This window comes from Caloenas nicobarica, chromosome 6 (assembly GCF_036013445.1).
Source record: "Caloenas nicobarica isolate bCalNic1 chromosome 6, bCalNic1.hap1, whole genome shotgun sequence".
Taxonomy (NCBI): Eukaryota; Metazoa; Chordata; class Aves; order Columbiformes; family Columbidae; genus Caloenas; species Caloenas nicobarica.
In genome coordinates, this window is record NC_088250.1 from 42202181 (window position 1) to 42217641 (window position 15461).

Genomic DNA, 15461 nt, shown 5'->3' on the forward strand with positions numbered 1-15461 from the left:
GAGGCCGTGCTGCCTCTCCTGTATTCAAACACCTGCTGGTCACGTACTCCAGTGCTCCTCCGCTGTCCCTGTCAGACGCGCAGGGTTTGGGGCTGTCTGCACTGGCACCGTGGTTTGGACATGGCACTCTGAGCACATCTCCCTCTCAGTCCCTACTGACATGGCTGAGCTCTCCTGTTTCAGCTGTTTTCTCCACCATTATGGTATGAAATTCTCATCTCGGGGTGCGTTGTTCACAGGTCTGACACTGGGGTTCTTCATCCAGGAAAAAGGATGGACGGGTTTTGTCCATTCCCCACATCTCTGGTTTGTTAATCCTTGAGGAAGAGGGGGACAAGGAGGGTACAGAGAAGGGTGGGCACGGGCACAGCTGTTGTAGATACCGACAGTCCTTCTTTTCTCCTCAGTTGGCAGCACGTCCTCATCCCCGGCTTTGTTAGGAATTAGAGAGCCCCGCTCTGAGTATGAGCGAACGCAACCTTCTATGCAGTATTACAATAACCAAGGCGATGGCATCACACATAAAGACATATATACCGGTAAGATACCAGTCAGGTGAGCTTGTAACTGGAACACGTAACATTGCTCATGTGAGGGGTTTATACAGTCTGGACAGTTGCATTAGCAACCTTGTTACTGCTCAATGTTGTTCTCCATTTTTAGTCATTATATTCCCTGCACGTGGAACAGAGCAGGTTTTTCATCTGTCTCTGCTATTCTCTTTAAAATTGCACGTTACCAGAATAAGAGAAGATCTGTTTACATATTGGGAGGCGAGAGGTGTTTGGAATTTCTGTTTTTATTTCAAATCCTATTACAGAATTTTTTAAATGCACATTACGTTATTATTATCACCATTATCATCATTGTATAAATAATAATGTGTGGTTGTATATTATCATAATAAAATGTTATTATCACAAAACAATGTAGAGAAGACAGTGAACAAAGAGAAGGAAATTCCTTGTTTGAAAGGTTATTAGTCTGTAAAACAAAAATCAGCAATGCAAAAAAGCCTCTTGGTATCAATTTAACTACTCCTGAGGCACAAAATTTGCCTGTATTGTGTTGTTATTAGTAGATGCTAAAATCTGTAGACTTAATTGTTTGGGTAAAATAGAAGTAAATAGACTTACAGACGAAAGAATAAAGACTGAAGTTTATGCCATAAACTGTTTTCTCCCAGGTTCCAGCAAACCATCACCAATTTACATCAGTTCCTATTCCTCACCAGCAAGAGAACAAAACAGACGACTACAGGTGACTCCCAAGTGTTCTTTGGAAACGAGGCTCAGCATATAGTGTTCAGCAGAACCTAAGGGGGTTTGTTGGGATCTCAGAGTGCTTTCTATAGAGTGTATCCACAGCAGGTTGTGTTACTGGGCATTAATGCGCTTGAACTGACTGTTGCTTCTGTACTTGTTACCTCTGTTTCCTTTTTATAGTCACATATTTTAGCATGTTCTTGTGGTGGGATCCGAGACCACTTTTCTGACTTGAGTATGGGATTCTTGGGTCGATACGGTCAGGTGCTGTACTCTACTCTAAAGCACTGTTCTGGGGAGTGACTCGCTTCCTGGTGAATGGGGAGCAGACACGCAGACAGGCTCAGCCGTTTCTCCTCCCTTTAGTTTAATTTGAAGGTGAGGTTCATTTCCTGGAGGATTGAAACCTCTGTTACCATCATCTTTGGTAGAGCTGCACTGAACTTTGTAGGGAAAGGTTCTGTATAATGTGTGTGCGTTTGAGAAACAAATATTTTCTCTGCTAATTATATTTTGAAAGCTTATTTTTCTACCATTTTGTCAACAGCATCAGCAATTGTACTACAGCCAAGAAGACACCAACAGGAAAACCTACGACGCGTACAGATTGTACCTGCAGTCCCCGCATAGCTACGAAGACCCGTACTATGATGATCGAGTTCACTTTCCTGCTGCGTCAGATTACACAGCACAGTATGGACTGAAATCAACCACAAACTACGTGGACTTTTACTCCACCAGGCGATCCTCGTACCGAGCAGAGCAGTACCCGGGCTCTCCGGACTCCTGGGTGTAGCATCGAGAGGACAAACCGCGGAGGGTTTCTCACCTTGCTGGGGAAGAAATGGAATGGCCTCGTGTGCTGGTTTGGCTATGAATGTGAAAGTGAAATAAAAGAAGGAACAAGGAAGATTTTTTCTTTTTTTTTCTTTTTTTTTCTTTTTTTTTTTTTTGAGTGAGGAATTGTCAGGAAGAAAAACAGGAAGGGATGGTTTTTCGCTCTGTTTAGATGTTAGGTATAATTATTTGTAGCTCCTGTAGTCTGGTGAGGGTGTGGGCAATGTGATGAAAGGTTTGAGAATTGAGTAAAATGAATTTGGAAAGCGTGTAGGTCAGAGCAAATTAAAGCTGATTATTTTTTTTTTTAATGTGAATAAAAGTCTTGTTCTGATAGTTTGTACAGAAAAAATAAAATGGATGCCCTTGTTTCATTGCTACTACTAGATGTCAAGATTGTATGCTCTTCCGTCTTGTAAATTTTTTCGTTGGTGTAAATATGGAGATGCCACATTGGTTTCAAGTGCCATCCATTTGTAATGCAGTGTGTCATTTTAAAAGGAATTTGAAACATCATGCACAAAAAAAAATATCCAAGAAAATGTTATAAATTTTAAAAGGAGAAAAAAAAAAAAACTTTTAAAGATGAGTAGTGTAATTTTGAAGCACAAAGTCCAGTCCGGTATATCTGCACCTCTCCCATTCCCTGCCTATTTCATAAGAAACTTCACTGCCATTTTCTATGCACATGGAATAACAATAAATATGGAAGTCTCATCCATGGAAAGCCGTGCCCTGTTCTTTGTTTCTCTTATTTTCTGTGTATGATATTTGGAAACGATTACCATGAATATGAAATCTGACTGCATGGCTTTAAGGAGGTTAAATGTATCAAAACCTTTGGGCCACTTTCCCAGGTTTTTTCTGTGCATATATTCTGAATTTGTCAGGCTGGCAGACCAAAGTGTGAAATTATGCACTTTCTTCCCATTATTCCTTAGACTACTATTTTTACTTTTGATATGGGCAATCCAAAATATTCCAGAACTCTACCCAGTTTTCTTCCCGTCACTCCTGTGCTTGCTCTCCCCAAGAAAATTAAGGTGATCTTGCTTTCATAGAAATTATAGTCTCCATTTTTACTACATTCTGCTTGATTTATTTACAATAAAAATCTTTGATTATTTTAAGTAACTAAATCACATACTTTCCTCGTGCCTAGAGTCTCTTAACTTCCTGCTGTCTGAAATTGTAATTCTTGTTCCCCATGGTTACACTTTTCTTCGGTTTTGTGTTTCCAAATTCCCGGATCGCGTCAGTGCAATGGGCCCAGGTGAGCAGACCCGCGCCCGATTCGGTCACGGGGAAGTTCCCTTTTCCGCGGGTGTCCGTGTGCCGATGGGGCGGGCGGGAGGGGGCCGGCAGCGCGGGTGGTGCTGGGCGCTGCGCGTCCCCGCTGCCCGCGGGGCGCCGCGCCGCCTTTCCTCTCCTAAAAGACTTCATTTTTTGTTTTCAGGTAGAAAACAGTTTCCATTTGCTTGACTGGGAGTTTGTTTCTCGTAACGATAATTCCGCCGCTGACCTTTCATCGTTGTTCTACCTGCAGAGTCCTGCGTGAGCTTTGGTACCCAGACTAACACCGGTCAACGTTGATTATCTGGTACGTCTATAACCTACTGACGGCGGTGAGCTCTCTGAGCCAAATATGCTTATTTGGCCTTTTATTGTCCCAGGAAGGTTTAAATTAGCTTCAGGTAACAAAATAATAGACTGAAAGGGTCATTGTTATTATTAGCCTCTTTGAATCTGTTAATACCTCTCCAAAAAAGAGGAAGGTACTCAAACAAAGCATCTGTGTGATGCAGTGGTTTTTGTTTCTCATCTGAGACGGTTTCATTGAGGTCAAAACCAGGAAGGTTTGGGACAGCACCCCCAGTTTGGATTTTTTATGCTGTAGAATATTTATATATTGTTCACGGTCAGTTTTGTTTTCATTGGTCTCATTTATTTATGTATTTTTACACATTATGTCTTGCTGTTATACTGCTTGAAATGATCTGTACGGTATATTTGTTGGTTAATATTGCTTTACGTGTAGTTTCAGACTGGGTGTGTGGGAGTGGGGCAGAAATAGGGCACAGTTTCATTTCACTCTTCACTTCCGTAGTGCAGTCTGGCTTTGGGAGCTGTTTCAAAGTGTCAGGACTATAAATCTAAGAGGAATGCATTTAAATCTTGTTGTGTTTGCAATTTTGTAACCAGATTGCTAGTCCACTGAGAAAGATACAAGTTGTTAACTTTTTGAAAGAGTGGGCATCCTTAGAAGGTGATGCTAATTTGGAAGGTAAATAATAATAGTGCCCTGAGAAATTTAACGCTTTGTTTCCACCTTTCTGACAGTTGCAAATACGGTGAAGGAAAAAGAGGAATTAATCTTCAGAAGCAGGCAGCCCCGTGCGTGCCGTCCGTGTCGGTAGCTCCAGGGGAGCTGGACGGAGCAGCGAGCCCAGCGAACAGGTACGATCGCTGACGCCGTGAACCCGGGGAGACCAGCGCTTCTCTGTCTTGGAAAAACCCTAAACACAATAGGCTTAAAAAGGAGATGAATTAGGATTATTATTTAAATCGGCCCGGAAGAGTCTTGGTCTCTAAAGATTTTTTGTGTGCGTGTGGTCATTACTCCTGCCTGAATTATGAGTGTCCATTATGAACAAGTTTGGCAATGTAAGTCACGCCTGAATGTTCATAATTCCCAACAGTCTGACCTGGAATTTTGGTTAATTGAGATTGTTACATACAAGAAGTCTGTCTGAAAGGACAGAGACCTTTTTTCCAGGACAGCATTCATGAGGTGCTCCTTTGACTTGCATTGGTTGTCTTGCATATGCTCAAAGGGCGAGAAGCGGAGCGGCTCCTTGGTGTGGCACAGGGGCCAGGGCGGTGTCCAGCCCCCGGCTGCAGACGCGTGCCCGGCGGCACACGCGGCTCAGCGAGAGCAGCGAGCGCTGGGGGACGGCGCCGCGGCCAGTCGCAACGGGCCGGCCAGCGGGTGAGCGGCCGTGCCAAACGAAACCTTTGCGGCCGAGGAAGCCTGGTGAACGCTGGAAAAAGACAAACACTTTGGCGTATCAGAGCTGGCAGACACTGGCTGAGCTGGAGAGAAAGCATCTCGCCAAGGACAACACTCACGTGCGTTCTGGGTTTGAGCCTCCGTTAGAAAGACCGATGCTCATAAAAGGTAACAACGTAAACTTTAGTCAACTTTTGGGGAAAAAACAAACAAACCTGACTTTGTGGCCATGGGTAAATGGGGGCCTTGGTGTTTTAGCCCGGAGCAGCCTACATCAGGAGCAGGGGAATGTTCAGAGCCCTCTGCCAGGGGCTGCGGAGAGAGAATCTCTCCACATAACAGGGGTGGGAGAAGCCCCAGTCTGCAAAGGCAGGCGGGAACCGGCAGCAAGGTGCTTCATTTGCTCAGTTAGCATCAGTGGTGTCTGTGAGGTCCTTTATCCAAAGATATCATTACTGTATTAGAGCTAAATATTTTTTATTTAGATGCATACAACTAACGGGGCATTTATCAGTTTAAAATGCACGTATTTTCAAAGAAGATGGAGGGGTTTTTCACTCTTATTGGGTTTTTCAGGCTATCAAAAAAAAAAGTTTACTTAGCTTTCGTTATGGCATTTTAATTAACAGTAGAGTCGATAATTACATCATAATTAGACATGCTAGTGTAATCATCCTAGATGTGTTATTTTCATAAAACCTAATCAGGTATGCTTAAAACGTGTAACTGGAACATTCTGGAGCACTTTTAGACTAACCCCAGGAAACCAGTTCTGACTGGATTTTGTGAACATGATGTAGGACGATCAAATCCATGGTCAGCTGTACAGCTTTCCACACCAGACATCTGTTCTGAGACCTGCTAAAGCGCCTCAAGCCGGTGTGGGACCCCGTTTGTGTGTCCACAAACCTGCTGCAAGGGTCAGTACTGGAACAGATCATTTCCCAGAGTAAACTTAACTGCCAAAAGCCTGCGTTCTCAATTTTGAGAAGAAAACATGGAGACATCTCTGACACTTGTGTGCTGCAATGTCAACCCTCCATGAGCACAACTTTATTTATGGCAGTGTTTTAAAATGGGCAGCACCAAAACAAAGAGACAAAGCACCCATGGCACTGCATCTCGAAGACTTTCTCTCGGTGATTTCAGCAGCTAGAGCATAGATGGTAGGTGAAAAGCAATAGCATGTGCTTCCCAGTGAAAGAAGCCAGGTCTTTAAGTCTCTACATAGTAAACCACCTACAGATGAAATGTTGGCTCATGCCAGCAAACAGTTAAGACAACAGCTTCCCTTGTCTGTGGAACCTGGTGGGTCTGAAAAAAAAACCACGCTGAAAATGGAGGAATTAGTCACCTCTGTAGGCAAGCTCTAGGGGGGATGTGAGGACAAGAAAAGGTATCAGCACAGGAATACCTTGTGGAGGTTTAAAATGCAACAGCTGCTTTAGAGACACCATCATGTGCAAGTGCCCTTTCCTTTGTTGAACACGGGCATTCACACACAATATTAGGGGTTTGGTTCTCTTTATATGTTCAAAGCATTTCTGTTTGCTCAAACCGCATGAAAAGTTGATTCGACTCCTACGTGTTATTTAAAGAAGCAGGGAGTGCTACCGCAGCGTGGGGCAGACGGGTTAGCACGGACAGGCGCAATTTCAGGCGTTGCTCACCCCTCCTGAGCACAGAGAGCGCAGCGCGGCGGTGCTCTCTGCACTGCTGTGCTGTTGAGTTGCAGAAATAGAAAGGTTCCTGCTAGTTCTTAAAGGTGTAGGTGGGTTCATTTTTCTTGAGCAGGACGAGTGTGGGATGAATTATCCACCTGTCCGTCAGCACAAAGGAATCGCACGCTATGAGAAGATATTGATCGCCATTATGACTAAATACAAAAGACCTCCAGCTTGTTACAAAAGGCTTATGGTCAAGTCACTGCATTGTCACACAGTTCATTTGACTATGTCCTAAAATTATTCAAATAGTTGAGTAAATCCAGAATCTGCCAGTGCACCAGAATGTCCAGGGAGATACAGGAAACTGAGATCATCCTGTCACATGAAATGCTGAATTACTACTGTTGACAGCCTCCCCTCTGCCCAGAAATCAATCCTTGTGTATGGGTGTTTAATAAGGGAACAAAATATATGTTCCTTCAGTTTGGCTGCAAATTCTCCAGCCCTCCTGTTGATCCAGATCCTATCTAAAGCCATCACTCATCCGGAGAGGTTACTATGCTGGTTTAGAAGAAGATATATCTAATTTCAAATACTGCACACAATTATAAACCCATACAATGAAACAGGGATAATGTTATTCATCAGTTGTCCAAAAGGTGTTTAGTTTATCTAGCTTGCTAATATTATTAAACATTCCAACACTGGAAACAACAGCAACAACAATTTTAAATGTTATAGGTATGTTAACCCCTGCTCATGCCGGACACTAAGGCCTACAGAGGAAATTCTGTTATAACCCTGCTCCTTTCACGGGCCCTGTAACATCCATCCTGTTTGTTTACCAGTTATACATTTGGACAATGAAGCTTGTAAAAGACTACGCAAAATGACTCTCAGCTGGTTTTTTAAACTTTTCCCATGTAACAGAAGTAAACTTCTAAGTCCATTTGTTTGAAGGAGGTTGAAAATGACCCATAATTGAAACTAAACCTGCAACTTGCCAAGTGTGGCCACGAAGGCTGTTTGGCTGCTGTGCAGGCAGCGCTGTCCTGTGGGGCTGCAGGGACGGGCTGGCTGTGAATTCTCGGGCTGTAGGCACAGGCAGTCCCTATAGCACTAGAGCTGCTGTCCTGCTCTGGGGACAAGCATCCCGAGATGGAGATTTCCCTTTGACCAGCAGGAAGCCGCCCAGCGATGCACAGGGGTGCGCACTGTGCAGCTCACAGAGCCGCTGTGTGAAGAGCTGGAACGCTCATCCCAGCCGTCCAGCTCGGTCAGTCCCGCTGGTGCTAAAATCCTCTGCTTCGTGACGCCATCCAGTGGCAGCTTGTCTGTGCACTTACCTTTATAAGAATATGAAGAAGTTTTGTTTCCCTGTCAACACAGCACAGACAAATCGCCCCCTGCACTTTCCAAGCAGCATGCAAACAAGGTCACAAGGAGCATGTGCTTCCCCAAGGCTCCCATTTCCACGGTCTGTGACACATATTGTTTATCTAGCATAATGTGTATGGCTCCCCCATACATGCTGATCCTGTTCCGTAGCCTGATGCGGGACAGAGAGGAATCCTTGTGTCTCTGTTTCCTGCTCGCTTTCTTTGGAGGGATCGGCACCTCAGTGCGGCAGGACTAGCCCCTCTGCCTGCACAACGCTGCCTTGCAAGAAGCCCATCAAGTACCAGCCCCAGGGAGACCTGCAGTTTGCTTGTCCTCAGCCTTGACCTGCACAATCGATGAGGAAAGGCTGTAATCTAGTTCACGACATGAATCTTCTCATAACTATCCTAGCAGCACAGAAGAAAAATGGGTGTACTAAAACTAATTCTGAACATTCAGCTTCAGCGTCTTTGTATAATTTTTATGACGTTCTGCAAAGACTATCAATTATAACATTTTCCTTTCATTAAACTTTCATTTTTATTCCTCTGCGTACATACAGCGACTACATTTTAGCTCTGTCCTACTGCAATGTTCTCCCAGCCCTGCTACAGATCTCAGCCGGCGGAACACGAGCAGGGCCGTTCCCGGTTCCTCCGTCTCCCCGCTCGTTGACGGGCATCCCGTGAGCGCTGCTGCTTCAGAAAGCTGCTGTTCCAATGGCAGTTACTGGAGAACTTGAATCCATTTCTACCCACCACAAGAAAGGCACATTTCTCATTTACAACTGGGTCCAGTAGGAGCTTACGTATGGGAAGGAATTAATTACCATTCAATTACTGCCACATGCCCTCTAGTGGCCACTCAACCTATTACAAACAGTTGCTTTCGCGTATTTGTTCAGAAACATAGAAAACGATAACAAGTAATTTGCAGTTGGCTGGTTCCAAGGAGTTCAATATCACATGACATGTAAAACCTCCAAGATACTAAAAATATTTTGCTTTCCTTTGCTTCCCACCGTTAAGCTCTTCTCTGAGGGTGAAGGTCCAAGGCCATGGTCAACAGCAACAAATCCTCATGTTTAACCTTTGAGAAAACAAGTGTTGCTGTTATGATACAACAGAAATAGTGAAACCTGTGTAAGGGCTTCCATACAGCTCAGTGTGTTGCAATTTAATTCTTTGTAATTGATTCGCTTATTCCACTACTCAGTAATATTTTTTTTAACAGGGACACTTAGGTGGATAAACTGTGATGACAAAGGTATATCTTTCTAGTCAATCTCTCAAGAAAGTTTGGTTCTGCAACTCAAAATGAGCCAGTCGGGTATATCTCCTTACCAATCTCACCCTTTCCGTCCCAGCACTATCACACCGTGCCTGGACGCTTCTGTTCCTCTCGCAGTCTGTGAAGCAACCGGCATCCAGATCGGAGCCAGGACTCGAACTCCTCAGGTTCCCTAGAAGAAACAGGTGAGCTTTACAGGTATGAAATTAGACTTCCTACAGACTTTGTCAGATGCATAATATGTGCACTAGTCAACAATTATATCAATGTAAAAATCACTGAACGTGTGGCTGCCTTCACTAATTGATCTTCTCCATGCTTTAGATACTTAACAATAATGTTCTTTGCAACATTATTAACTTTATGCTGAACTACTCTAAACAGACAATAAAAACCAAGGACAGATTAAAAAAAATGAAAAAGCATGTACTAATAAAAATAAGTCATATACCTGCACCAGAATCTCTTTTGTCTCCACCATGCTCCTGCAGCATCTAGAAATAGCAATATTGACTCAATTGGAAAATGCAACTTAAGAAACAGCAATGGTATTTCACCATTCACTTACCAGATGTGCACACAGTATCAGTTTATATCAGTAGCCACAAACGAGTAATTCAGACATTTGAAAATGAGCAATACTGGAGATCAGGTGGATAAGGGAAAATACTGCAGAGTCATGAGCAATAGATTTAACAAGAGAAATATGAATTAGAACATGTTACATGAGGAAGATATTCCATACGCTTGTGTGCTGAAGTGCTTGTTTTAGATGCCGACTATGCCTGGTGTATAATTACGCTAATAGCCATTAGCTGGATTAGATCAAGTAATCAGACAATCTGCTTGGAAAAATGTTGATTCTTGATTCTGCCGAGTGACTTTTCAGACTTTGCAATCAGGTAATAACTGGCCTATAGAATGTAGATTCTAGAGGAATTGTCATAAAAGGCGAAAGAATACCACTCAAAAAAAAATTCCTATGACTACCGTCTCTTTATCACAATGAAAATTCTGTGTCTGTCCCCAGGTTTTCCCACATCTGCCTCCATTACGAAAAAAAAACCCAAACCCATACATTCTAAAAATCCTTAGAGCTATTACAATATAAATTCTTTTCCTACTTCAGTCATTCCCAGACTCCTAACATTAAAATAAATCTATCCCCAGCATCAGATGAACATCTCTGAACTCCGATGTTCCCTTGTTCGGGACTTCAGTGGAAACAGGGCTGAGAATGGCAGGAAAAGGAAGAGATTTAAACTGCACCATCCCAGGGTCACAGGAGAGTCGTTCTCTCACTCTTTCATCCCGCCCAGACAAACCAGTGTAACAATTTCCAACAGAAAAATAATCTAAATAAATTAAAGCATTAAACAAATCAGATCCAGAAATCAAAGCTTAAACATTCAAACCAGCAGATCCAAATCTAAACCTGCTTAGAATTTCTTTCTTTCAATCAGTTTTATAGAGGTTGCGGAAGATATTACAGGAAGCGTGGAGGGGAACTGCTTTTGGCTTTTGTATCTGAGTAGGAATATTGTTTTGTTTTTAACTAAAAAGCCAGGAAGGACTGGTTTGGATACTGAAGCAGGCTTGTAGGCAATGGGTAGAGGCGATTACCTCACTATCAAAGCCAGCGTTCTGAGCAGAACCATGAAGCCCATATATCTCATTATTAGTGTCATGGTGTCAAAAGAATCCCAACAGTTCAAGTGCGGAACTCCGGGTTTGAGCTGAGGGCGCTGAGGGGACAGAGCGACGGAGAAGAGTTGGGCGCCGAACCCGCACACAGGAGATGGAAGCTGCAGCAAGGTGACCAGCTCACACGGGTTTTCAGGTTCTTCTGCTCTCTCTGCTTTATTTATTTTGATTTTCTCACTCTTGCTTTTCTTCACAGCTATTTCTTCCTTATCCTACCAGCAGATTCGGCAGCATCTCCAAGATAACATCATTTTTCTTCCCAAAAAAGTAAAGTAGGCTGTGTCAGCACGTTAAAATAACAGCTGTTTACAAAAAGTATCCACTGGAGAGGGTTATGTCTGATTTGAGCTCTAACGGGGCCTTACATCTGAAATCAAAGCAGCATCACCACCACGACTTGCCCAAGTATGGCAATAATTAAATCCTGGAGTTCATGGCTCTTTTACAATGTCTGCCTGAGAACTGCACCGCTGTTGGGAGCAGGAACGCAAGGATGTCATAGGTTCACTATTGCGTGCTGCAGCTCCTGGGTCTGAAACCTGTTGACAATATCTAATAGTGACTTGCATGCAAGTACAAGAACCTTCTGATACTTGAGCAGTGTAGAGAGACACTGACTTTGGTTCACTTGTCATTGCTATCAGCAGATGCAGAGAAAAGCAAATGCTTTATTATCTTAAGGAAAAGCTCCCGAATCATTTAGCTCTGATATGAGGAAGGTACCATATGCAAGTTCATTTAAATAAACTGAAAAAATCAATGTTTCTCTGCTGAGGCAGAGTAGCATTGATATGAAAAATCCTTACTACTGAACAAATACTTCAGATAGAGTTTCTTTTGTTATCTCTCCTTCAGACTGATTTATCTGAATTTCTTTCCCCGATCAATATTGTCATCATCCATTTCAAGCAAAATACTTGTTGGCAGAGCCATGCAGTACTATTGACTTTAATATTGGCGAAGTAAGTTGTTTTTCTGGGGAGGAAATTGCAGCATTTCAAAGCTATTTCCTGCTTCATACACACAGAACTAAAATATCAAATAGACTTGGCTTAGATTGAATGTCCTTTAACATTTTCTGCTCTAAAAGTCCAAGCCAACAGTAGTCACCCATAAGGCAGTTGTTGTGCCGTAAATCCTTACTGGTTTTTTATTCCATATTCTCTTCCACTTTTTCTACTTTATTTCCCCCTTCTTCTGATTCCGCCTAATCACATCCTATTTTTACATTCTCTCTCTGCTTTTAGTTGTTGAGATGCAAGAACAAGAGCATCCCAAAGAAATCATGAGACTAATGATTTTTTTCTTCTTCTGTGTTTTGCTTTGAGAATTTCTAAAAGAGCTGATTTTTGTGAAGCAATGCTTTGGCAGAGCAGAGCAGAACATGTTTACAGCATTCTAGAAAAATCTCTTTGGCATTACGTGTTTTGCTTCCAGCCACTGCCTGCAGGCGAACTGAGCGGCCTCAGCCCAGCCGTGCAGGGCTGCTCTGGCTCCCTCAGGCTCGTTCTTGCGGGACTCAGAAGCCACCGGCAATGTTTCCGTAGCGCCTTTTCCAGGCACCGAGCGGCACCGGCAGCGGGAGGCACCGGCAGGCGCTGGCAGCGCCGCAGCCCCGCGGGGCCCCGCGTCTGCACGCGCAGGCGCAGCAGCGCCCGCAGGTGCGAGAAAACGCCGGCGCTCGTGGTGAAGATTTCTTCATCTGCAACGCGGTTTACAACATAGATGCCAAACATCAAAAGAAAATTCCTTCGTGGAACTTTTATCTTAAATACTGACAACGAAAGCGTGAAGAAATTTATCAAATAACTCATTCCAGATTAGCTATATCTACTTCCAGTTCCTGTATTTCTTTGTAAAGTTATTACAATCAGACATTTCTCTTGGGTGATGCTGTTCCTACCTAGGACATTTATTTTGGACAACGCTATTTCCAAACAGGATGGAACAGGATTAGCTACCAGAACTCTGGGAGCATGGAAATCACAGACAGGACGCAGAAAATCTTGCTGAGTAATACTTTACAGTAATTTCAGAACTAGGTATTAATTACAGAAAAAGCTTCATGTGTAGTAGGAAAAACCGTTTGAAACGGGGTCCTTTCCTGTTCCAGCCGGTGCTGCTCTTCAACCCCGGCAGCGTCTCCAGGAGCCACCCTGCATGAGATCCATCTGAGGCAAGAAAAACTGTTTGTTTAGGTGTCTTCAACAACCCTATTTAAACAGAAGGTACCATGTTTCATTAGCATTCTGTAGCCAAGTTATTTGTTTCTTATTTAAGAAGGAAAATAATTACAGTAAAGTATATATGGGAAATTATGTAAAATCACACATGAAAAATCTGCTTGTGCCATCCAGTGCTGGGAAACTTTTAACTGAAGCCTGCTATGACTGATTATACCTATTTAATACATTAAACAACAGAGAAAAATAGTGGATGTTCCTAGTTTACTGCAGTTTTGAATTGAATTGAATTTGGCATTGCTATAAAATGTTATCACTGATGTCAGCACTTTGAAAATGTGTGTGTTTCACACACATGTCACAGTCACTTTATGGGCAGACTGTTAGCTGGGGGAAGTTACGGTGCTGCCGAAGGCAAAGAGGCTTCATTGTGGCCAAAGATTTAATTTCGCACCACAGCTTTTCAAAGAGCAAATGAAATTCAGGACAGATTTTCTGAGTGACAAACCGGATCTTTTGGCTGAAGTGATGAAATACTTGATCATTTAAATATTATGACAGGTGGGCATTTTTAATAAATTGGGTGAAACTTTTATGCAGGTTAAGTAACACAACTTATTACTATGGATTAGATAATTTAGAAGGGTTTGTTAAAGGCTGCATTGTTGTATTTTTGAAGTGTGACAGTAAGTTATAACAGGCCTGGAAAAAAAGGGGGGTTTTGAAACGTTTTTTTGATATGTTTAACAGATAACAGAGAGAAAGTGCCTGTGCCTGGCAGCTGGCAGTCCTGGCGCTCGATTTCAGAGGGCAGCGAGCCCACTGTGCGCAGCCAAAGTATTTAGAGCCTTTTGAAACTGTGATTGTGATGGATTCGCGCTCATACGTGAGCAGTAAGAGCCTGTGAGCGTCGGCGTGGCCTTTCGTCCTGCAGCAGCTGTTGACGCGGCTCGCAGCGCCGACCCGACCCGCCGGGACGGGCTGACAGACCGGCCGGACAAAGTCCCGCGTGGGCGATTCCCAAACTCCAGCAGCGTCTCTTCAAAATGAGCGTGCATTTCAGGAACGTGCTTGGATTGTCCATTGGCAAACTCAGCAGTGCAAAGGCGGTTAAGTCCAAAATATTGCAACTCAAATAGAAAATTAAAATCTAACCTCTATCATGGTGGTCTCCAGGCTTTTTTGATGGCACACGCCTCTCAGTAAAAAGAATTTTGAGCCCACAACCCCAGTATATGTGTAATAACTGATAAATTACACACATTATATAAATTATTGATAAATAAAATATATAAACTACTATATAAATTATATAAAGTACACTATAACAAATACACTAAAATAGACATTCTAAGAGGTTGAGATAAAGATTAACTTTTTAAAAATTATTTTTTAATGGTACAATAAACCTTTTTGCTCTCATAACATTAATAATGGACAATATAATGTTAATAACAATTACAATATTTTAGTGAGAGCTATATGATTGAATTGGCTTCATTATTTTTTAAAGTATTGGTTTAACACTCTGTGATACAGCAATTCCAAAGCATCATTCTAAGTTCAGTTTGTTTTCATGTTTGGGTTCAATGGCTGTCCCAGCTGGGGAAAAACAAACAAACAAAACCTCCCAAAGGTGCACGGGTCCAAATATTCTAGAATCGCATTGCTGGCTGCGCTTACTAAACCATGACAGTCATTATGCACTCTCATCTGCTAATTATGCAAAGGCTTTTCTTGAACTCTGGCCGGTAAATTTTCACCTTCCCTGATGTTAATCAGCTGTCCTTGCAAACCAATGGAAAGGTGCTGCACTGGTGACAGAAGGAAGATGGAGACGCACGAGCTGAACGCGCAGCCTCAGGTTCTGGGGGAAACCCAGCGAGGAAGCTGCGACAAATGGGCAGGAGCGATGACAACGTTGCAAAAGCAACAATAGAAAACGAAACACACACCGCGGCCCCGCGCCGCCTCGCGTCTGGCTCTAGCAAAAGCTGGCTGCACAAATCACTAAACACACAGAAAAGAGCCGTAAGTGGACCTTTTCTCTTCATGCTGGAAAAAAGGTTAAGTGGGAAAGCATTTCAGAGGCCAGGTTTGATTTCCAAGCACTTTAATTTCTGTA

At 43.0% G+C, this 15461-nt stretch overlaps 1 protein-coding gene across 1 annotated transcript in view; it reads left to right on the forward strand.

Moving 5' to 3' along the window:
• Positions 1-3189, forward strand: part of PKP4 (plakophilin 4) — a 74859-nt gene extending 71670 nt beyond the window's left edge. The window contains exons 20-22 of the mRNA XM_065637415.1: positions 408-539; positions 1187-1260; positions 1813-3189. Coding sequence (XP_065493487.1) covers positions 408-539; positions 1187-1260; positions 1813-2061 — 455 coding nt within the window. The 3' untranslated portion in view covers positions 2062-3189. The remainder of the gene's footprint in view (positions 1-407; positions 540-1186; positions 1261-1812) is intronic.
• Positions 3190-15461: the final 12272 nt, after the last annotated feature.